This window comes from Danio rerio, chromosome 24 (assembly GCF_049306965.1).
Source record: "Danio rerio strain Tuebingen ecotype United States chromosome 24, GRCz12tu, whole genome shotgun sequence".
In the NCBI taxonomy this organism is placed as follows: Eukaryota; Metazoa; Chordata; class Actinopteri; order Cypriniformes; family Danionidae; genus Danio; species Danio rerio.
The window spans coordinates 16635001-16660508 of NC_133199.1; the positions used below are offsets into that span (position 1 = coordinate 16635001).

Here is a 25508-nt window from a genome sequence, read left to right on the forward strand (position 1 = left end):
CAATTAAATGTTGCAAATGAAGGCAGGTGCAGCTTGACTAGTGTATTTAGCAGCAGCGGATTTGGGCATGGGTATTGTGGGCGATTGCCCAGGGTGGTATATTGCTAGGGGTGGCATGGAGACCCAAGTTTGTTGTTTGGCCCATCATAAGAAAAAGTTTGGGCACCCCTGGTCTACAAGAACCAGAAGTTGCTCACTCACTACCCTTTGGCTCAGTCCCTGATTTATCAGGGGTCACCACAGCAGAATGAAACGACATTTACTCTGACATATGTTTTATGCAGCGATGCTCTTCCAACCATCAGAAGTTGCTGAGACGTTAATTCAGTATGTTGATGTACTGCCAACTGAAACAGAATATTGAGATGGGGCGGGTTTTCTTTTTATCATTCTGTCACAGCAACTGGTAAGAGGAACGTGGTTCCATCTAAAAACAATGTGTGCTAGCAAAAATAAAATTGATTTCACACTCAATTAAACCATAACAAAATGTACAAAAAAGGCTATGTTTGGGTATTATTAATGGGTTAGTTTCTCAAAAAACAAAGTTTCTTTCTTCTGTTGAAGACAAAATAAAATATTTGGACAATGTTAGAAACCAGTAGTCATTGACTTTCATAGTGTTTTGTTTTTTAATATAACTACAAAAATAAAAAAGGAAGGTTTGGAACTACTTGAGAGTGAGTGCATTTTTTCTTTGAATAACTGATTGTTTTATATTATGTATGACATTAATTTAGCCCTTTATCTACATTTAAACAATGAGAATGCTTACATGGATCTGATTTAAAGACAACAAATTTAGGACAATACTCTGATTAAGAGTCTACCATGTACACAGGGATTTTTGTTTACCTTAATCCAACTAAAATCATAAACAGAAACGGAATTAAGACATAAGGAGTATGCCAATTTTAGTCATATTATTGAAGTGCAGTACAGACATGTAAACACCACAATCAAACTATTACCGTCTTGTAGAATTTTCACCACATTTTGTGTCAGGACAGTACAGGCTATAGGCTGTTTGACATTATTCTCTGCACCTACAGAGTCAGTGAAAGACCACAGACACCTGCATCGCGAAATGCCGAGGTTTTTCCCACACAGCGAGCGGGAACAAATTCCATTAAAACTACACTTTCCAGCAGTTCATACTCGCATTCAATATCTCATTTGTCACTGGGGCATGCATGAAATGATCCTGAATAAAAGTGAAAGTGTCAAAGTGCAGTTAAAGTCGACAAATTAAAAATGAAACGCACGAAAATTACATGAAAGTTCACAGGAAATGTGGATAACATGATGACGCAATGACATTAATCAAATTATTTGCTATAACAATTAAAATGGGATCATGAAAGGAACATTAAAAAAGCGACTCATGTAAACGCTTTAATCATATTATTGTCTTATTCAGATTAAGGCAAAATAATTTGATTACTAAGGTTCATGTAAACGTAGTCATTGAGAACAACCAAATTATATATGTAAAACAACATAATATATGTTAAACACAGGAGCACAAATTTACCAATAAGGCTTGTTCTGTCACACATAGGATTGACAAAAACACATCTACACACTAGATTTAAACAACAGCTAAGTTTGTTGGTTGCATTTGACTATAATTAAGGGACAAAACTGCCTTACGGTTTCTTTAGAATTATCTTCATTCTGAAAATGTTGATTGAACACAAACTAGGGTAAAACATGGACAAACCCAACTGCTGGGTTAAAAAAAAATAGTTTAACCAAGCAGTTGGGTTTGTCTACATTTTACTAAAATTTGAGTTGAACAAACTCAAGCAAAGTCTTGGACCAAAATGTGCATGATTAAATGTATACATAATTAAAAAAAAATATTCTAGATATTCCTTTAAGAGTTTTTATTTCTTTTTTTGCATATTTGTGCATGTGACAGTCATGAGTGCAGCATGTTAAATGGATGCACTGATAGCCTTTTTGAATTGGAATTTAATTAAATTTAATTGTGAATTTTCACCTGTGGTTTACATTATACTATCGAATGGCTACATTTGGAATGTTGAGCCTGAAAACTTTAAAATGTGGTATCAAAGCCGATTTCTGATCTGTCAATACTTTATAGGTTCACCTTGTACATATTGCTGAGTGCAATTGTTCAACACAATACAAAAGACTTTTTAAATTGGTCATAACTTAGCTCAGACAGCAGACAAATAGATTTTCTAGTGTGCTTGTTCCAAAGGATTAACAGCAAAATCCCTTATACAACAATATTTATTAAACTTGAATGTGGTAGGGGATGTTTGTGAATGACTGTAATTTTGTGGAAATTTGTCAAGCTTTCTATGTTGTTTTGCAGGCGCACATTCTATTATGACAGATTGGTGTTTAAGTGAAGGTGAAAAATGATCGCATAAATCCCATAATGCACCTGGTTCCTGGCATCTTCCATAGCAGCTGGCAGGAGAGGTGTTTTTAGCTCATTGACACATTGAGATATGGCTGCCGCATCCACCACACTGAAACACACAAAGCAGCACAAAACCAACAGGAAGTTAAGCTCACAGGGTTAGAACGCAGAGTTAAATATGTTTTGTGTCTACATTTATTTTCATTTTAATGTATATCTAATGTTAAATATGTTTAAATCTTTTTTAATAATATATATTTTAAATTGTATTATTATTATTATTATTTATTTATTTTTATTTATTTTTTTGACATTGGTCAACCTTTTACTTTGTAGAGAAAAAATAACCACAGTTTGTTTTTAGAAACAGTGGGCCGATGGTGGGAGGAAAGTGGTGTTGCTTAAGTGCTTTCAACCAAGAAAAAACTATACTTGTGTCTGAGTGTGTGTGTGGGGAGAAACTGAGGTGAGAGGTGTGCAACATGTCACCAACATGTGCATGCTTTGTCTGAAATTAACAGCGTAGAAAATCTTAACTTAAAATATTCATTTATTTTAATAAACACCAGTATGACCAGGGTTAGGTACCGATTCAGGTGTTTTGACTCCAGTCTGATTCACAAGCTCTCTATTTAAATACTGACTAAATTCTTAGCTAAACTAAATGTAAATATAATTTTAATACAAATGCTATTGATAATTTGAAAAAAATACCAATAAACACACAGGCTTTGGTGATTTATGACCTTTCGTTAGATGTATTTTATGGCTTATAGCATATGGTAAAATGGCTTATTTATAGCCTTACCCCTAAACCCAACCTTAAGCTGTAGCAAATTTTCAATGTGAAAAGGCCCCGTTAGGTATGTATTTTAAGTTTTGAATTACAAGAACACAAGTTATGTCCTCATAAACCATACCAACATTGTACACCTATGTCATTTTACAAATTTGTGTCCTCATAAACCACTAAAACCAGCATGTGTAGGAAGTTAAACACACACCTTAAATAAATCAAATGAATTCTACATACATTAAAAAAGCTATGAAACATATTCTGCCAAGTGAAGTCATTGTTTTTTTTTTCTTTTGTTATTTGATTACTATTAACAGCACAAACAATTAAAGAGCCCCTATTTTGGGTTATTGATTACCTTCCATTAAGTGTGTAACACAGCTCTAAGTGAATGAAAAATTCAGCTGAGGGTTAAATCTGAAAGTGCACCTTGTTTAAAAATATTGATTTGTTTTTATAAAAGATTTGACTCAAGAGTGGTTTAAATGATTCATCATTCATCTGGATCTTTTGCCTGTTTGTGTTGACAATGACACAATACAATATCAAATATGAAGTGCTGGATCCGGTAAAACTTGAACTTGCCAAGTGCGGGGGTGTGTGTGGACTGGTCATTAATGAGTGGACGTTCTGGTGATTAATGCAATAATCTACCCTGCAATGGGAGATTCGTTAGCCGTTTGTTAAAGGAAGGATCAGAAGACTATTGATGTTTGGTACTTTGTCAGAGCTTGACAGGCACTTTATCAGTAAGGTTACACAGTTCATAAACTAGTTTCTTCCTCTATTTCACAAGTGTAAGTGTGATTAAAAGGGTTGCCTCCTTGTTTTCACTAGCTTGCAAAATATTAACTTATTTGTAAAAAAATGCAATCGTTTAAAAATAAATGCATATTATTAGACAATAAAAGTGTTTTTATTATTTTGACCTTGTATGCATATCAGCCTGTTGCTGGAGACCCCTAAAAGCAAAATATGACCTTTTTAATGCATAATAGGGGCTATTTAAGGTACAGTTAAAGTAGAATATATAAAATAATAAATTCACCACTTTTGTAAATCAACATCAAATTGACCACTTAAAAAATATATTATTATTATTATTATTATTATTATTATTAATATTATTATTTTTTATTATTATTTATTTCACAATTAAAAACATAAAGCCAGTTTTCACATGTTTCTCTAACCTGGCCATGCCCTGAAGTATCTGGTTCTGTTGGAGGGCAGAGAAAGTAAATTCCGGAAGCACCGCCAGCAGGTTGTCCAATAAACCACAAACAGCCAGCAACAGGTGAGGGGTCACTATAGCAACAGGCTCGCTCCGCCCCCCGGGGTGTGAGTCTTGAGTGAGGGCAGAGTCTGAGCTGTCAGTGTCACTCTGACCTACAGCACCAAAAAAAAAATAAAAACAGGAGTCAAACTCAAATCACTGAAATACTCTTCTCAAGGCCAAACTGTCAGTTTGTTAAATTCTTCGCTTCCACCCCCACCCAAGTTTTACCCTGAGCAGTGAGTCTGTTAACTGGAGCTTCCTGGTTAGCGCAGACACCTGAGGTCGGGACTGGAGAATGAGTCCCACTGCAGCTTCCTGATGGAATCTGGAGAAGATAAAAACAGACATCATCATAAAAATCTCAACATAGAGAGTTTCGAGAGAGCTAAAGCCTGAAGTATAGTTTTGTTTTAAAGAATTTGTTGATTTTTAAATGGAAAACAAAACCAAAAAGTAACATTTTAGCATAGCTATTTTAAAGCAGTTGTAAAAACAAAACAAAGAGGAAATAAATTAAAAAAAAATTATATTTAAGAGCATAATTCAAGCAACAAATTATATATAAAAATAAATGAAAACCAAATGAGTGAGTGCCACATGCTTTTCTTTTGTTTCATTAATATTTATTATCCCGTATAATGTTATGTTGTGTATTTTTTATTTTATTTTTTATTTAATGCCATGTCAGCAACCAAGGCTATTTTCATAGCAAGAACTTTACAATAATAAATATACAATTAAAAATCAACAAATGAAAACAGAAAATAAAAAAGTTTTTGGTGCTAACACAGTGCTAAGCATTTTAAATATATATATATATATATTTTATACAGTTAAAAAAAATTAACCAGGTGTGTATTTGACTGGATTTATAGTTTTTGAATTTTTAATTGTGCATCCGTGTTAAAACCTGTGGTGGGCTTAAGGGTTGTAATCGACTGCAGTTAATAAGTCAATTTAAATCTCTCGTCAACGTGGACACACTTCTATGGTTTGCCCCTATAAAATGGCATTGTTTAAGATACTGCAGCTCAGTATTTGAGTCAGAATTATTAGCCCCCTTTGATGTTTTTTTTTCTTTTTTTAATATTTCCCAAATTATGTTTAACAGGGCAAGGAAATTTTCACAATATGTCTGATAATATTTTTTCTTCTGGAGAAAGTCCTATTTGTTTTATTTAGGCTAGAATAAAAGTAGTTATTTTTTTAAAGCACATTTTAAGGTCAAACTTATTAGCCCCTTTAAGATATATTTTTTTTTCGATAGTCGACAGAACAAACCATCGTTATACAATAACTTGCCTAATTACCCTAACCTGCCAAGTTAACCTAATTAACCTAGTTAAGCCTTTACATTTCACTTTAAGCTGTATAGAAGTGTCTTAAAAAATATGTAGTAAAATATAATTTACTGTCATCATGGCAAAGATAAAATAAATCAGTTATTAGAAATGAATTATTAAAACTATTATGTTTAGAAATGTGATGAAAAAAATCTCTCCGTAAAACAGAAAATGTGGAAAAAATAAACAGGAAATCATCTAATAATTCAAGGGGGCTAATAATTCTGACTTCAACTATATATACTATACAACTATAAAGTTGCAGAAAAGCAACAAAATCTAAATAAATAAATAAATCAAATGTACCCCAATGTTTTGAACAATAACCTATAATATATGTATGTTAGATCAGCCATAAAAAAACACTGTTTAACCAAAAATCAATATTAACTGACCAGAGTACTGGAGGTGGACATAGATCCAGAGGGATGAGTCTGGTTTAGAGGAACAAGCATCTCTCTCCAGTGCTTCAGAGAATCATTCAAATCTGCATCTGCAGTCCAATTAGACATACAACATCTGTATTTACCAACAGATTAATATGCACTAGAAAGATTAGCTCCAACAGCTTACAAATACATAACATTTTGTTAAGCAAACAATAACTCTACATTATCTGTCAAAGGTTTGGGATCAGTAAGATATTTTTAACATAAAAAAAGCATATTCTGGTCTTCATGATGAATTTATTTCGTAATGAAAGGATAAATTCTTATTTCAATAAAAAAGTACTTTAACCTTACTTCAATCCTTTCATAATTTTACTGTATTTTTAATCAAAAAAGCAGACTTGGTGAGCACAAGAGGTTTATTTTAAAAACATTTGGCATTTTACTGATGCCAAACATTTGAGCAGTAGTGTAAACACCATCTCTCTAAAGTATTCAGCACTCCTGCACGACCCCTGATTCAGAACAGTATTAATAATGTGTGTAAGCATATGGATGCCACCGAGTGAGACATCCACTAATAGCTGGCAGTGCTCTGGGCGCGTGGACAGCGTACCCTGGGTGACATTGGCTGGCGGCGGAGGGGGGCTGAGGGTGAAGGCATGTCTGCCCGTGTAACAGCTCTTCACCATCTGGCCCACGCTCTCAAAAAACTGGCAGTGGTACAACAGAGCCTGCAGGGCAGGAAGCCCGACCAGACACAGGCCTGAATCCTCATCATGCACGCAGGGGCTCTGGGAGACACGAGAATGGAGGGAAAAAAAGCAGAAAGCACCATAGACAGATTTGTTATGTCTACAGAGCTTTTAAGACCGTCTGTGTTATTGATATTCAGTTCTCAAAGTTTATTCTCATGTAAACATACCTGCCAGGCACACTCTTTGGCCTCTTCTGCATTTGCAGGCATTGGCATCACAAGGAGGTTCTGCAAAATAAACGCTGCCTACAGGGAAGAGAAACATAAAAGTCAGCAACACTGCCATCTTCTTGTAAATGAATGGAAATGCATGCTGGTGGAATCCTCAGAGGAATCTGCAGAAAGCATGTGGCAAATTCTTCAAGTACTGCAAACTCTTTTCATTGCACTGCCAAACTCTATATATGGGTTTAACCACTTGCATCTTCCCGTTACATCTATACTGAAACATTCAAAAATAGGTAACAGATCTGAAAGAGAAGGCCATTTGGCATAATTCCTTGTTCTCACTGCAGCTTTTTCTAACCCAAAACCACCCACTTTGACAGGAAGTGGCAGTCTGACTGATTTATAGAGCTATTGCCAGATGATGACTGATGTTTGATACCCTGCCTCTGTATAATAACATTGCGTGTACCATGCTGCAACACAGTTTTGGACTTTAAGTTGTATTTACAGTACTTTTTGTATTAATAATAGAACTACTGTGATAATGCTTCAGTGTATTATGTGTGCTTAGTATGTTTTAGGGAAATAAAAGTTTCAGAAACAGAGCCAAAAGATACATCTTAAATATTTCTGAACAAGACCTTTTAAAGTCAGCTTTGTTGGCTAGAATATTTACTACAAAATTATGTGATATTCCTCACTTTCATTCTTACTGAAGCAAGACCAATTATTATTTTTTTAATTCTGCAAAAAAAATGTTCAGTCATAAGGGGAGTATGCAGGCGGAAGTGTAATGGGCCCTGCATATTTAGCATTTGCATGAGTTGGGAGACAAAAGAACCTCCCCATGCTAATGCTAACGTTGAGTTAGGGGGTGGAAGTGCTGTAAGCACTAGCCTGAAAAAAGAAAGAAATGCAAGAATATTCAAAGATTAACGATTAACCCGTTTAGTAAAGATAACTATATAGTTAATGTTAATAACAGTGTGCAGATTGCTTGTGCTCTTTTGCATGTGAGCCCTTTGCAGGGCAGATGGCGTGCAGCTATTCAAAGGTAAAGAAGGTTAAACGGAAAATCCTGCAGCTCCTTGCTTTTCTACATACTGAATAAACTGAGAATATTAAGGTACAATTAAGTTTCATTTAAAATTAGACATTCTAGGGCGAAGCAGTGGCACAGTAGGTAGTGCTGTCCCCTTAAAGCAAGAAGGTCGCTGGTTCGAGCCTCGGCTCAGTTGGCATTTCTATGTGGAGTTGGCATGTCCTCACTGAGTTCGCGTGGGTTTCAACCGGGTACTCCGGTTTCCCAAACAGTCCAAAGACATGCGGTACAGGTGAATTGGGTAGGCTAAATTGCAGTGTATGAGTTTGTGTGGATGTTTCCCAGAGATGGGTTGCGGCTGGAAGGGCATCCGCTGCGTAAAAATTTGCTGGATAAGTTGGCGGTTAATTCCGCTGTGGCAACCCCGGATTAATAAAGGGACTAAGCTGACAAGAAAATGAATGCATGAATTAGACATTCTAAGCTTTCAGCAGACTCATGTTTCATGAGTTTGTGTGAGAAGTATTCGCAGAGTTACAGTTCATTTTCAAACTAATTTCAGATTGACCTTCAATGAGAAGTAGTGGCGGCAGACATTTAACCTTTTTAATTTATTATTTTACAAAATTAATATAAAAATATTCAAAATAATTGTTTTTTATTTTAAGTGCACAGACATAATAAAATCACTTTACAGTTTTAAAATATGTATAACACACATCTGCATGACAAAAACAGATGAAGTACATCGAGTTTCTTTTGCATTGACTTTAAAAAGGACGTCGCCTCTGAGAGTTAAAGACGTTTTGTCATCAGCCACTTTGTATGCTTCTGCTTTTTAAAGAAAAATGACTTGTGTGTGTCAATGTTTTTCTCAATTCATCAAAAGTTTTGCCTCAATGTCACCATCACTGTTTGAAATGTGCAATTGCAGTTGTTTGCAGAATTGTCATCTTTACGTGGGTTGTGCATCAGCACAGCTCCTCAACATGAATGAATCTAATGTTTCGTTCCACACTGGTGTGGATACCGAGCATACAAATAACAGATTTAACATCTTAAAGTTTTACCCAAGTAAGATTTTTTGAAAGACAATGTCACCTAAACAAGTCAGTAACACGCATCTTACTTTTATTCTGACCAACTGAAAATAAATAAATAAACAAAAATACTAAGAAATCATTCTACCAATGGGGTTTAAATCTAACAACTGCCAATGAATTGCATAAAACCACTCAAATTACTACACGTACTTCATTCTGAAACTGGTAATGTTAACAACATCAGATGTAAATACAGTGTGTATTAATATTACCTGTAGCATTACTCTACTGTCATACCCTTTGAATTTCATGTGAAGAAATATGTTGAATTATTTCAGCTGCTTTGAGAAAAGACTATAAATGATCAGCCATCTGATTCTGCAGAACACCGTTTTGTACACTGGCAGGTTATTTGCTTGATTAGAAACAGATTTGGTATAATATTTAACCAAAATAAAGGTTACTGGCTACAGTTTTAATTAAAAAAGGACTTGGGGACCCTGATTATCCTGTCAGTTTTGAACTGTTGAAGCTTGAATTTTTTCGAGTCCAACACACATCAGATGTTTTCAGTGAACACAAGGTGGTTGGTCCCTCAACTCTGAGCCTGAGGCAGTCTGGGTAAACACTCAGAATTTTTTTGTGCTGTCTTCAGGGTGAATCTGGCTGGACTCACCTCTCTGCGCACCATACTGCACTCCTGTTTCTCCAGCAGGATGTTGAGTACTGTGGCCCACAGGCCGCCAGAAATGTTCTGGCAGCTCGCAGACAGAGCCACACACCCTCTCTCCAGCGAACTCAGAGCCGCACCCACTGCCAGACTGGCACAGCGGACCTACAAACATACACAAACACACACACACACACTCGTGCTCAGACCAGCACATGTGCTTGGCATTGCTAACTACCATGGGTTCTTTGGCATGTAGAACTGGCACAAATTTGTGTTTGTCATGCCCATTATATTCAGTGCTCAGCATCTGCTGAGCTGAGGGAGGCCTGGACACGCGCGGGTACTTAGGAAAACTGGCCAAAATAAAAGGCCAGAACACACAAATAACTAAATAAGGCTTTCATCAAACTTACGGACGTGTGCATTTAATAATTTGGCCTTGTCCTTGATGTGCCAATGTACAGTACATTCACGAAAGCTTTATTTAGAAGAGCCTTTGAAATGTGTACAAAAAAAATCTTTGTGTTGTGAGCCATTCAAGACAGTTCATGTATGTTATTTTAAATCACATCTTTATGAAAAATAAATTAATTAATGGCGTCATGGTGGCACAGTGGGTAGCACAATCGTCTCATAGCAAGAAGGTCACTGGTTCGAGCCCTGGCATGGTCAGTCGATATTTCTCTGTGGAGTTTGCATGTTCCTCCGGGTGCTCCGATTTCCCCCACAGTCCAAAAACATGTGGTATAGGTGAAGTGGGTAAGCTAAATTGTCCGTCGTGTATGTATGTGAATGAGAGTGTATGGATGTTTCCCAGTCATGGGTTGCAGCTGAAAGACATCCGCTACGTAATCCATATGCTAGATAAGTAGGCAGTTCATTCCCATGTGGCAACCACAAATTAATAAAGGGACTAAGTCGAAAAGAAAATTAATAAATGAAACAAATTAATTACATTTCATTTTAAAAAGACCGTTTAAGAAAAAAATAAAATCAACTGATCAAAGTAGTGTCTTCCCAGTAATAAATGCTAGTTTAGAAAATAAATATGACATAGAAAGTTTCTTAAAATTCATTAAATTGATCAGAAAGATTCTAAGTAGCTGATTAAAAGTCTACACATTTTAAAGATGTTAAAAACTAAATATAAGTATAAGAAAAAAGTAAATATGTAATTTAATTTAACTGGTAGATTAGTTATTGTTAACCAAACTAAAAACTATTAAACTTAAATGTTGAGTTAACAAAAAAACAGGTGACAAAGTTAAATAGAAATTTTACAAATATTGACATAGAGACAAAAATGCTATAAGATTTAGCAAAGAAATATATCTTAAATTTACAATTAGCACAGTCAAATTGAAAAATAAAAAAGTAAATACATTTACAAAATTACACAATACCAAAACTTTAAAATTAAGATAAAAACACAACTAAAAGCTAACAAAAAACTGAAAATATTATTACATATAATATTGAGACAGTAAACTATTCATGTTTAGCTTTTACAAATGTATCAGTAATCTATTTCTTACCATTAAAAAATCTAATTTAATCTCTGCATTTTATAACAGTTACTCAAAAACTTTTGTTCAAGTATTTCAAGTATGTCATTTCTTCCCAAAAGTATTCCAAGTCACCAAACCAAGACAGTATTTTAGGTTAAGCACATCTCAAGGTTTATTCTACACATGAAGGTCTCACCTCAGGGTCACGATCCACCCACAGAGGAATTAACCAGGCCAAGCCAAGCTGAGCGGCACTTTGCTCATCAGCACTTTGCTCTCGCCCCAGAGACCACAAGGATATCCAGTCCTTAAACAACACACACACGCACATTCCAAATATAGAACATAAAACTGCTGTCCTAATGTACCTACAGTCAATTTATATTATAATTAAACAATGAAGCTGAGTATTAAACATCTTTCCAGTGATGAATCAATATAATACAGTGCTCAGCATAAATGACTAGACCCTCCACACATCACTCTTTTAAATGAATCTTTTCTATAGGATGATTTACAACGATATATTTGTGCATATGCATTAGATTAGTCAGTACCAAAGCTAAAACTGGAATTAATCTAACAAAAAAACTATATAAACTATAACTAAAATATAAAACTATATTATATATATAAAATCATACTAAACAGAAAAAAAAACATGACACACATATAAACTTATGCATTTGATTTTTGCAATATCTTGTTTGAATTTAAATGCTCTATTATTTTATTATTTAAAACGTTAGTTGGCCAAATCCCTATTTTAATGAATATAACTGTTTAAAAGCACCAAAAGAATTGGTTATATTCACTAAAAAACAAATGAAAAAAAAAAGCATGTCATTTTCAAAAGGGGGTGTACTCATTTATGCTAAGCATTGTAATTGGTCAAAGTTACTAAATTGATTAAAAGAAGGTGTTAGCACCCCCTTGTGTCAGTTTCAAAGCCTACTGACAGCAGTGTCAAACACAGTGCTTTTTCTGACCTTATTTGTGCTTTCCTTCATCATCTCGTGTGACAAATGAAGCAGGCAGATCACTGCATTTTTTGTTACTCCTTTGCCCATAAAGGACATTGAATTTCCTCCCAAATCGACATAGAATGAAGATATGACCTGGGAAGAGCAGTCAAAGAGAAGTAAAATCAGAATTAGTAATCTGGAGGTTTCACACTAGAGGTATACGTCACAGTAATACATTTGTTTTCCTTAAATTGTGATACAGTATATGGAATTATTACAATATTGACATAAACTGCAGCAAAAAAAGTTAAACAGGTAAAATAACAAAAGGAACTCTACATGTTTTATTGCTTAATGAAATATATATATATATATATATATATATATATATATATATATATATATATATATATATATATATATATATATATATATATATATATATATATATATATATATATATATATATATATTTAAAATTTAAAATAATATTTATGTTTAAAATTGAAATGATTATATAAAAAAAGATTATATTATATTATATTAAAAAAGAAATGATTATATAATAGTACTTTTCATTATCTGTTTAGTTTTATTATATATGGCTATAAAGTAGTGCTTCATTGTTATATAATCAGCACATTTTCAACCAACATCTCGGGCATGTCATAGGCCACAGTAACATGTAAGAATGTATAAATAGACAGCCTATAAAGTATTCAAATATTTGATGCTGAGATAAACAGCAGTGTGAATACAATTCTGAATAATAAAACAATAGTTATCTTAGCCTTTTGAAATGCCCAAGATAACAATATCATTATGTTTATTATTGCGATATAATGTATTACTGAAGATCAGCATATCAATTTCACAACATGTTTATTTTTTTTAATCGAACCACGTCATAAGTTGAACCTTTAAATGACTCAATATTCACTAATAAATTCAACCATGTAGAGTATGAGTTAAGTATCGTTTCAAATAAAACACTATTTTTTACTAAACAGAGATTAACTAAACGTTTAACAGTTGCAAAACTAGTGAAATAAAAGACCAAACTACCAAATAGTACCTGTCATGATTACAACCACATTAAATAGGAGAATTTTGCATGCAAAATGCTAAATGAATGAAGTAATCAAACCTCAGCGGCCAATAGCTCCTTTCACCACGTGAGCTAAGCTGTGACCATTGAGTGCATGAAGTGTTTAATGAATTACCAGTTTGCAAACATTCAGCATGTGTGCGCAGCGAAGTTGCAGAAAAAAAACAGAAGCGCTAGCATTTACAGCAAGGAAATGACATCCGATGCAGTACAAAGTTTGTTGTTGTATTAGAGATAAGTTATATTGATTACATATTATATATATTATTTACATAATGGGGGCGACGCAGTGGTGCAGTAGGTAGTGCTGTCGCCTCACATCAAGAAGGTGGCTGGTTCGAACCTCAGCTGGGTCAGTTGGCGTTTTTGTGTGGAGCTTGCATGTTCTCCCTGCGTTCGCGTGGGTACAGGTGCGGTACAGGTGAATTGGGTAAACTAAATTGTCCATAGTGTATGAGTGTGAATGAGTATGTGTGGATGTTTCCCAGAGATGGGTTGCGGCTGGAAAGGCATCCGCTGCATAAAAACATGCTGGATAAGTTGGCGGTTCAATCCACTGTGGCGACCCCGGATTAATAAAGAGACTAAGCAGAAAAGAAAATGAATGATTTACATAATGCTTTTAGTGTATTATAACAGCTTGTCACTCAGTAATAAGCACAGTTATTCAGCAAAATTACCATTAAAGTGAGCGGCGGTTATCTGACAGGTGCATTTGCAATTGCACCTTCCCAATGGATATTGGATATGACAAAATGGCCAAGCATCAAGCCCTAAATATACAATCTCATTGAAGCTCCAAGTGATTTTACAAGAGAGAAGATAAAGATCTACCAGCCTACAATGTTGTTCTGTGTGGTCTGTGCAAGAAATAACGTTCCATGATTACCAGATTCAAAACTTTGTAGTGCTAAAAACCGAGGTTCTGCCTAGCCAAAGATAAGAAAAGAAGACGGAATTCTACAAGGCCTGGGTAATTAACCCTCAACAAGCAAAACAACTGCATTTTGACTGCATTCTGTGTCCGCAGATTAATTTACCATATTTAACTATTTTTGCTGAAATCACTGCTGTAATCATAAACGTGTAATGTGTAAGATTCAGCATAGCGTGAACTTACCTGATATAAAACGAGAACTGCAGAATCGAGCAATTTTAATTAGGTTCTCACACTATTCAGCTCTTATGATGGCTGTTAGTCAAAGACGTCTGCGGTTGACATTAAAAGCAGTTTGGTGTATGGTAAAATTTAAGTTTTCTATTTTTGGAATTTGCCATCCTATCGCACAACACAACATGTTTGCTATTGCAACCGGTCTTTTGTTTGCAACCGGTATGGTTAAACCCCTGACGTCATGTGTGATGTAGGTTGGTAATTCCACTATAGGTTAAACAAGTACTGTACATCATCCGGGTATTAAAAATGCACCTATTAAATGTTGAATATTCAGTGTGAACGGACTGTTAATATTATTTATACAACAAAAGGGTGCAGAAAAGTGCAAGTATGCGATTTGGGATGCACCTATAGTGAAAGTATATGCATGAAGAACAATTACATCTTTCATTCATTCATTCATTTTCTTGTCGACTTAGTCCCTTTATTAATTTTGGGTCACCACAGCAGAATAACCGCCAACTTATCCAGCATGTTTTTATGCAGCGGATGCCCTTCCAGCCGCGACCCATCTATTGAAAAACAATTACATCATCTTAATGTCAATTTAAGATGTAGTTCAGCCCCCCAAAAATAAATAGGCTGTTAATTTACTCATTTTTAGAACATCAACAATGTAGGTGACTTTTTTTTTTACCATTAGTAAATGTTTTCAGTAGAGGGTGAGTAAGGTGAGTAAATAAACTGCAAACCTTGGATTCAGGGTGAACTATACATTTCACTTCCCATGAAGTTTAATTGAATGATAATGATGCAAAGGCACATTCATATCCAATATTAAATTAAATTTGTTTAGCTGTGCATTTACAGAGTGAGCACTGTGCTCACATTATTTGTGCCTTTCTTTCTATTTATTTTTTTTTCACATTTTCTTCCTTTTAACTGTTTTAACACACTTTAATCTGTTTTTAATCATTTTTTTATACTTAATGTATCGGTCCCACTTTATATTTGGTGGACTAATACACATTATTATGTCCTAACACTGAAATTAATCATTTGTTACAATGTACTTGTTATGTAAATACATGTTTTTATATTGTATTTATGAATAAAATACCTGCATTTAATTACATCGGTAAATACATTTTTAATTGCACTGCTAACCATCCTTTACACCACAACCCACTTTTAAACCTACACACATACCCTAACATTTCCCTAACCATAACCGTATCCCACCTCAAGACCACCAGAAATGATCTGCAATACATTATGAACACAGTAAATACATTGCATACATTTTTTGTACGCAATAACATAGTAGTTAAGGCCACCTTATATAAAGTGGGACCAATGTTTCTTTTTTTTTTTTTGTTTATGTAAAACACTTTGAACCACCATTGTGTATGAAATGTGCTATACAAATAAACCTGCCTTGCAAAGCACAGCAGATGAAAAGCAGCTGAGACTCGAGCTTGTTGGTTCTGGAGTGGTTCATGTCTAAGTGTTTGGGAACATCGTGGACTCTGCTTATGAGTGTGCGTTTAATGTGTGAGGAGCAGTGAGTGTGCATGTAATCTGTGCAAAGTATATTTCTGTGTGTAACCGAGGCACTTGAGCACATGTGTGTGTACATACTTCCAGAAGGCCGCTGAGGTACTTGAGACAGAGCGTGTTTGGCTCTACGCTAGGAGTGTGGGTGCTCCAGCCGGGCAGGGCAGTCACGTGGGCCATGGTCCTGAGTGTGCGCTCTAGAGACGGCAGGCCGTAAAAGCACGGAGCATCAGACAGGCGCAGACACTGCAGCAGACGCAGAGACAGTTCAGAGGCAAACGGTCCAGACAAAACCTCACACATCCTGAAAAACAAAAAGGCAAATTCAAAAGAATGAGTAAAAGTGTTATTATTTGACACTAAGGGTGATGATATCATGTGAGGAATACTTTTATTCATTGCAGACTACAGTAATAACTATGAACAATACTTAATGCTGAAGTAATTGACACTGAAATGAAATGACATGGTCACACTTTACAATAAGGTGAATTAGTTCATGTCAATGTATTTACTAACATGAACTAAGTATGAACAACACAACACAGCATTTATTAATGATAGGTTTACATTTACATTTTAACATTTACTAGTACCTTATTAAATTCCAAATTCATGCTTGTTAACAAGAACTAGCAATGAATCAATCTATTTTCATTAACTAAGGTTAACTAACATGAACAAATACAAATGTATTGTTTACGTTTTTTTCATTCCTGCTGACAGAATTGGTGTAACTGAGTCAGAATTGTAGGCTGTCTTGCTCGCACAAGCTTTTCAACTCTGTCCAAAATTTTTTTATAGGATTGAATTCAGGGCTTTGTGGTGGCCACTCCAAAACATTCACTCTGTTGTCCTTAAAGCACATTTTAACTTATTTGGCAGTATGCTTAGCGTCATGGTCTGTTTGGAAGACCCATTTGTGGCCAAGTTTTATTTTCCTGGCTGATGTCTTGAGATGTTGCTTCAGTATTTCCACATAATGTTCTTCCTCATAATGCCATATGTAACATGATCCTGCCACCCTCAGACTTCACAGTTGGGATGGTGTTCCTAGGCTTGTAAGCTTTCCCCTTTGTCCTTCAAATGTAACACTGGTCATTAAGGCCAAACAGTTTAATCTTAGTTCCATCAGACTACAGTACATGTCTCCAAAAATTTTTCCTATTCCCAGTGTAATTTAGAAAATTGTAATCTGGCTTTTTTTTTTTTTTTTTATTCTAGCTTGTTGATTTTTTCATGTTGTCACACAAGGAAGCAGTGTTTGAGGTATTCCTTAAATACTATTCTACAGTTGTGCCTTCAATTAACTCAAATGTTGTCAATTAGCCAATCAGAAACTTCCAAAACCTTGACACCATCATCTGAGCTTTTTTAGAGGCATATTAATCTTATTGTGTGTAAACTTGACTTTCAAGAAAAGTTAAAACAATTTCTCAAAAAATATCTCTCTCATTATTCTGCTATTAAGCATAACAGAAACAAATTTGCTAATCCTAATTTACCTAAAAGAAAAAGCTTAGTAACATTAACATCTGACTTTTTTATGGTTATGTGCCTTTTCATACAGTGTATGTAAACTTCTGGTTTCAACTGTATGTGCCAATTTCATGATCCCTGATCATTGGTTTTTGAATTACCCTGGGGATTTACGTAGGAGGTTAGACGTCACATAACATACACCTCGCAACATGCAGAAAACTCCAGTCTGAACACACCAGTTTAGAAGTGAGCGTATACGTATATTTTTGTTATAAGTATACTTTAGATATTAGAAGATGCTTTGTTGGTTTATTTTCTATTAGGTAGTTTAGACGGTATTTTTCAGCTAGTTTGGGGTTTTTGTAATGTCGCTTTCTTTTATTTGGCGCCGCTTGACATCCTCTTTTTCTCTTAATAATGTATTAATTTATTTATTTTCTTTTGTGAGATTCCAAATTGTACATACTATTTTTGCTGTTTCACTTCTTTTCACTTTTGTAAACAAATTCACTTATATTTGCATTATTTGGTTGTCGTTTGCTATTTTGCCATCAACTCACTAAAAAGTCATCAAAATGTGACTTCTTTAACCCCTTGAGCTAAACTTTAGTCATAACATTTTCAGTTTTATCTGTCTGTTTTTTTATCTGTTTTATCTTAGAACACGGTGTGGCAACAGAAAAGTCTAACTTTAAACAGAAAATTTGTTAAAAATAATCATTTAACTGATCTCTGGGTGTGGTGGGAACACTTTTAGTTTACCTTTGTATAAATGGTTTCTATGTGACAATATCACACATCACTGTGTCTTGGATAGCTAGCTGGGGACTTTTTCAAGTGCTGCGTATTATATCATTGTCCTGCCTAAGCCATGGTACCGCAGCAAAATTCCTTGATTATTATGCCAGAATGAGAGTATAGTTTCTAGCCATACTGACCTATAAAAAAACAACTTTTTCATTTTTATCTATCTTAGTTCATGATGTACCAACAAAAATGTCTATCTTTGAATAGGAAGTTTGTCAAAACTAATTTTTTACTCATTCAACTGATGTCCGGGTGTAAAGAAAGCACTTTTAGATAAGCTTTGTATAAATGACTTCTATGTGACATTGATATTACACATCGCTGTTGCCTGGTTAGCTAGCTGGGGACTTTTTTCGGGCACTACATAATATATTATTGCTCCTGCAGCAGATATGGTCTGGCAGCAAAGTCCCTTGATTATTACGCCAGAATGAGCGTATAAACAAAGTCTAACTTGTAATAGGAAATTTGTTAAAAATTACTTTCATTTTTATATATACTTTATCATCATTAAACCACTCCATCTATGTTTACATCTAGAGTGCACACTTTATGTAGAACAACACTTTCATGCTGTATATTCTAAATGACTTTTCTTATATCATAAAAAAATTACAAACTAAAACAATCATAACAGAGACAGCCCATAACAAGCATGCTAAACAAACGATACCTGTTAGCTTGCTGCTCGTAAACTGAACATATTCTGAAGGAAATGTTTTAGTATATCAAATTTGCATTGCAGGGCCTTGATGCATCACCATCTAACAGTGGGAATTTCCAATTTGCGGATCCTTAAGGACTTTTCAGGAGATTTATTCCATAAATAACACAATAAAATCAAAAGCATCATTAGATTTGTATTTCCCCCCAGATGGCAGGTAGAGGAAGAAGTCTCCTAATGAGGATAGTAAAACATTTTCTGCAAGTACGAGAGAGAAAACGAAGAGCGTTTTTGAATAACAAATCTGCCTTGTCGGTCTAAATGGTTTCACTGAGTGTTTTTGGGGAGCAAACAGATGTGACAGAGTGTTTTCGCACCCTCAATAACCACAGGTGCACGCTAAGCTCAATAGCTGCTACGGCTCTTGAATACACTTGAAGATTTAATTAAAATGCACAGCGGCCTCCAAACCAATCATCCTTTTAAAAAAAATAGACCCACATCAAAGAGTGATATTATGGCTTTAGGCTACATTTACACAACAACCATACTATAAAAGCAAACAATCCCGTCAAAAAATTCCTTAATCACATCAACCTGCACGAAATACTTAAACACTAAATTGTGCAGCAGGCCAGTAGGTGGTGATGTCATTGTGTAAATGAATATTATACACAAATACGCGGTCATGTAGCCCATTCTTTGTAGCTCACTTAAACAATTTAAGATAAATTGGCAGATCCTGAATCTTTTAAATGTAAAAACTGAGCTCTGTTATAATTATCAAAGCAGTGATCGGCTGGTAGCAAGACATCAGAGTAATGACATCATCTGATTAATATTTAATTATCAGGCATGTCAGCAAAATGACATGAAAGATCATAGTAAACTAAACTGTTTGCAATAACTTTTGCAAATCTGCATAGGCTACTTGTACAGACTTTACACGTTTATGCGTGAAGATTATAGTTTTAAGCAACCTATTTAGTTTTATTTTTTATTAGTTACACTTATTTAACTGTAAATTTTACATTACATTTACATTAAATTGAAATTAATTTACAATTAGAATTTTCTTTTCGGCTTAGTATTTTTATTAATCAGGGGTCGCCAAAGCGGAATGAACCGCCGACATATACATTAAATTACATTCATTCAATTTCTTTTCGGCTAAGTCCCTTTATTAATCAAGGGTCGCCACAGCGGAATAAACCCCAACATATACATTAAATTGTTTAATTTTCATATAATTGAAATTAATTTTGCATCAAAACAGTAATTTTGATATTTGGGAAGGGGTCTGCACCTGCTGCGCTTCATCAGATCACCCACACATTAGCCCACATTACATGTGCTGACATAAGCAAATTCTATATTAATTTATTCAATATAGGGTTAGGGTTAGGGGTTAGGGTTAGATTATTATAATTTAATAATTATAATAATCTATAATTTATATATAATATATATTTATATAATTTATATAATAATAATAATAATTATAATAATCTAATATTTTAATTATAATAGTATTCTGTCATTCAGAGTATTGGCCATGTCTATTACAAATATTTTCAGAAATAGTACTAAACCTTCTCAAAGTATTTGTTTGTATCTAAAAGGTCTGTATCTTAAAAGCATATATTAGTGTCTAAAGCACAAATGCCCAAAGTAGGGCCCGTGGGCCAAAGTTGGCTCACTGTAACTTCTGATTTGGCCCACAATCCCATCTGAGAGGAGAGTAAGAATGAACTGGCTTAGTCCTTTTATTAATCAGGGGTCACCACGGCAAAATGAACCGCCAACTTATCCAGCATATGTTTTATGGAGCAGATGCCCTTAAAGCGGCAACCCATCGTTGGGAAAGCACTTTGATTTGTCACGGTTAATTATTCATAAAGGCTTCTCAACATCGCGTTTCTGCACAGAAGACAACTGCTGTAACTAAACAAAGTTATGCAAATTGTGCGCTAGTTAAAATTTCGAGCTTGTACACAGAGGCTATCATGCACACAGACCGGAATAACAATGGCTGAGCGGAGGCTACTAATCAAAGGCCGTTAACATACTGCATCGTTCGTTGTTTCCAATGGAGGTGCGCTGCTTGCTTGTGAATATTGGGAACGGGTTGACACGCTCGCTCGTTCCAGGCACACCTAATAAAAGAATGCCGGGAGCACACCATGAGTCACTTGACAAGAACTGACTAATCAGCTTTATACTTTGTATGGTATATACACATTTCTACTTCAAAGAGAAAAAACAAAATGAAAATACCAAACAATTTTGTAATATAGTTGATCAAAAGTTTCTTTCAGAAAGAGGTTCAGCATTCTTTCACTACATTTGTTCTTTTTAAAAGGGAAATACTTAGCTAATATGTAGCTTAGATTTACACTACATTTTTTTATTTATTTACTTATCTGTCATATAAAATTTTGAGCTGCATTAATTTGGTTACCGAGCAGCAATAAATAGCACAAAATATAAGGAGTTTCCACTATTTTTTAAACTAGTAGTGTTTTGAAATTTATGAACGTATAATAATCATGATAACCATGAAACCGTGATTATTCCTCAGACTATAATCCTACAAACAACATCTATAATCTCTGTATCCCTAGGTTCCACACAATCGATTTGTGTTGGACGACTACGACAACTACCACTATGATGATGATTCCTTCATTTTTTTCAACAACTTAATTAAAAAAAATAAAACAAAGCTTCTAGTCAACAGTTTCTAGTCAATATCATTCTTTCCATTTTGCATGTCGTTTACTGCATAGAATTCATTAAAATAGAAGTAAAATAACCTTAATTTCAAGTTGCATCGAAATAGTTTTGCATTTTTGCAGCTGATAAATCAATTATGAGAAAATTAAGGCCCTTAAAAGTATTAAAAAGTCTTAATTGCATTTTTACAACGTCTTCAATTTTGTTCAAGCATTGTCCAAAGTGTTCGACTACAAAAAAAAAAAATAATAATAATAAACTATAAATATATTTATTTTACTCCTAGATTTTACAATGGTGTGCTCAATCCAGGTTTGGGCCGGAGCGTGTTCAGCCAAGCTGCTCCGTCCAGGTAATGTCACGTAATTTGTGACAAACGCGGAAAGGTGATGTGACGCTCTCCACATGGAGCTAAACCAAAGAGCGAAACAGACGATAAAATGGAAAAATTTAAGTTAAAGGTTTGATACTGATTCGAATTTGAAGTGGCGATGAGGTCTTAAAATATTCTTAGAAGGTCTTTAAAAAGTCTTAAAAAGGTATTGAAATTATCTTTAGCATTCCTGCATATACCCTGAATACAACACAATCACATAACAGCAGCGCTCTCCCACATTTTTATTGATTAATACTGCCCTTAATTTCATTTATAAGATTGCAGAAGGATGGTTTTCACCATCATGCTGATTACTTTTTAGCCATTCGGTAAAATTACAGCTTGAACCGCTGTAGTCAAATCCCACTCCTAAACCATGAAGGCTAAAGTAGGTGATGTTGAAAAATACAAGTAAAATATACTATATCAGGGGAAAAAATATCCTTTAATTTGCAAGAATATCCCACAATATTACTGGTTTTACCAAATTTTTGCATACTAGACATTTCTCAAAATCATTTTAAAAGTCTCACCACCCAAACCTCTAAACATCACTGCATTATGGCCAAACAGTCACTCGAGACAGTTTGCGAATAACTTACATTTTCATAGTTTTCAAGCAGAAAAAAAAAATATCCAAGGCAGTCCTCAGGTGGCAGTGTGTGTGGGTACGTTCTATAGATAGCTAGAGCTGTCTGCTTGACTGCATGTGTTAAAAAATATATGAGTGAGTCAGTAAGTGTGAGTCTGTCGCTAAATGAGTCAAGTGAGTCATTTTTTGCGTGAGGGTGACTCATCCAGTGTCTCTGAGTCATTACCCTGTATTCATGTGTGTGTGTGTGTGTGTGTGTGTGTGTGTGTGTGTGTGTGTGTGTGTGTGTGTGTGTGTGTGTGTGTGTGTGTGTGTGTATGTGTGAGTGTTACCTGTCAGAAGTGAATGTCATCAGAAGCAGCAATGTGTTGAAGAGGCCTGTCAGTTCTCTCTGTAGCCGGTGACTGAGGTGGGCCTGGAGTTTGTCCACTTCCCCCTGTGACTGGACGTGTGTGTGGTTCTGCGGATCAGCGCTCAGCAACAAGTTCAGCAGTGTGTGCGACTCCTGCACACACCAATACAGATATTTAACAATGTGATCTGTCATTTACGGCTGCTGGATGCCTCCAGATTCAGCTGAACACGATCTGATGATAGCAACCTTATCCTCCTGCAGGTATAACTAAAAATAATAACAGCTTTATTACAAACTACTTGCGTATTTTACAAAATAATATTTGGTTTTTGGTATATGTACAGATCAAATACAGAGCTATTTTTAACCACTGCACATGCAGACCTTTTTTTTTTTAAATTAATATACAGTACTGTGCAAAAGTCTGCCCTGAGCTTTGAGAGGGTAAGATGTTTGCACAAATCTAAAAGGAATGAAGCAAATGCAGTGTCCTTACTTTCAGGTAATTTAGGTATATTTTTTAATATACAAACAAAACATATGGGAAATATGAACACATTACAAAAGACTAGCATCAAAAGTCTGTGTGTAACATGACCTCTTGAGCTTTTTTTTGTCTGTAACTATGTGCTATTTAATATCAAGCTCTAACTCTTTCTTTCATGTGTCTATAACAATTAGACCCAAAAATCCCAACTAGAACATGTATTTGGTGTCACGTTTCAGGAAAGGGCAGGATGAGGACACAAATGCAGGGACAAGAAAAAAAAAAACATGGGTTTATTAATTAAAAAAAAAAAAAAACAAGAAGCAACAAAAACTACCCTGAGGGGGGAAAACAACTAAAACACAAGGCTGGACAAGAATGGACAAGTCGATAAACTACAACAAACTAGCACAGGACAGCAGACATGAGGAGACTATAAAGAATAAATAATAGGTAAACATAGACTAATAATGGGTTAAAAAGGAGGGTGGGGCTAGACAATACACAGGAAAGCACATGACAAAGAAACAACACAAGCCATGTGCTCACGTAAAACAGGACTAGAACACGCAGCTAATAATCGAAACTATTAACCACATGTTAACATAAAACGCATTGAAGCACGTTACTGATATGTAAACATGGAGCCAACTGCTCTACACAACACCAAGATGAAACGGGATAACAAAAAGACACGAGTACACAATAAATTAAAACAAGTGCATATATCATCTCAGTGCCAAACAAACCCAAAACCAACTAGACTGAGGCGTTGAGAATAAAACAGCGCACAGCAGGAAAAATAAATATAAACACCAGGACAAAAACGCACATGCCAGTCAGCGCAATAGCCTAGTGGTTAGCGCGTCCACATATAGTGCAGTAGCATGTCAGGGTGTCCCGTGTTCGAATCCCGGCTTGAATCCCTACCTCCCTATCCCTCTCTCCAACTTCGCTTCCTGTCTAAATAATGTCCTATCTAATAAAGAGAAAAAAAGACCAAAAATAAATCTTAAAAAAAAAAAAAAAAAAAAAAAAAAAAAAAGCTGACCATGCCAGAAAATCACATGCCCATGTCATGTGGCAAGGCACATGGCCCAAGCACCCCCAAGACGGCACTCAAACAAAGCCAAAGGCAGACATAAAATATGAGTCCTCGACCTGAGAAAACCTACTAGACAAGACAGGACAAGTGTCTGGACTCTGGCAGAAACCTGACATTTTCTGTTTGCATTTTAATAAAGAGAAAAGCAATATATATATATATATATACAGTTGAAGTCAGAATTATTAGCCCCCCTGAATTATTAGCACCCCTGTTTATTTTTTCCCCAATTTCTGTTTAATGGAGGGAAGATTGTTTCAGCACATTTCTAAGCATAATAGTTTTAAAAACTTATTTCTAATAACTAATTTATTTTATCTTTACCATGATGACAGTAAATAATATTTTACTTGGTATTTTTCAAGACACTTCTATACAGCTTAAAGTGACATTTAAAGGTTTAACTAGGTTAATTAGGTTAACTAGGCCAGTTATTGTATATCAATGGTTTGTTCTGTAGATTATCGGAAAAAAAAACTTAGCTTAAAGAGGCTAATAATTTTGTCCCAAAAATGGGCTTTAAAAAATTAATAACTGCTTTTATTCTTGCCGAAATAAAACAAATAAGACTTTCTCCAGAAGAAAAAATATTATCAGACATACTGTGAAAATTTCCTTGCTCTGTTAAAAATCCTTTGGGAAATATTTCAAAGAGAAAAATTAAATCAAAAGGGGGCTAATAATTCTGACTTCAACTACCTACCTACCTACATACCTACATACCTACATACATACATACATATAATGTCATTATACCCTCA

General features: G+C 34.9%; 1 protein-coding gene across 9 annotated transcripts in view; it reads right to left on the minus strand.

Moving 5' to 3' along the window:
* Positions 1-25508, minus strand: part of rttn (rotatin) — a 132671-nt gene that overhangs the window by 33640 nt on the left and 73523 nt on the right. For 7 of the 9 annotated variants that reach the window (XR_012399357.1, XM_068217176.2, XM_068217175.2 and 4 more), the window contains exons 27-37: positions 23133-23305; positions 16228-16447; positions 12386-12514; positions 11593-11703; positions 9892-10050; positions 7131-7208; positions 6822-6999; positions 6212-6309; positions 4702-4798; positions 4388-4583; positions 2420-2507 (exon numbers count right to left, since the gene is read on the minus strand). Coding sequence is in view for 6 of the 9 variants with exons in the window: in XM_068217176.2 (XP_068073277.1) it covers positions 2420-2507; positions 4388-4583; positions 4702-4798; positions 6212-6309; positions 6822-6999; positions 7131-7208; positions 9892-10050; positions 11593-11703; positions 12386-12514; positions 16228-16447; positions 23133-23305 (1527 nt within the window). In the remaining 3 variants the exon portion in view is untranslated. Of the gene's footprint in view, positions 1-2419; positions 2508-4387; positions 4584-4701; positions 4799-6211; positions 6310-6821; positions 7000-7130; positions 7209-9891; positions 10051-11592; positions 11704-12385; positions 12515-15512; positions 15572-15652; positions 16448-23132; positions 23306-25508 lie in introns of those variants that run through there. The other 2 variants (XR_012399359.1, XR_012399358.1) reach the window with 1 other exon arrangement.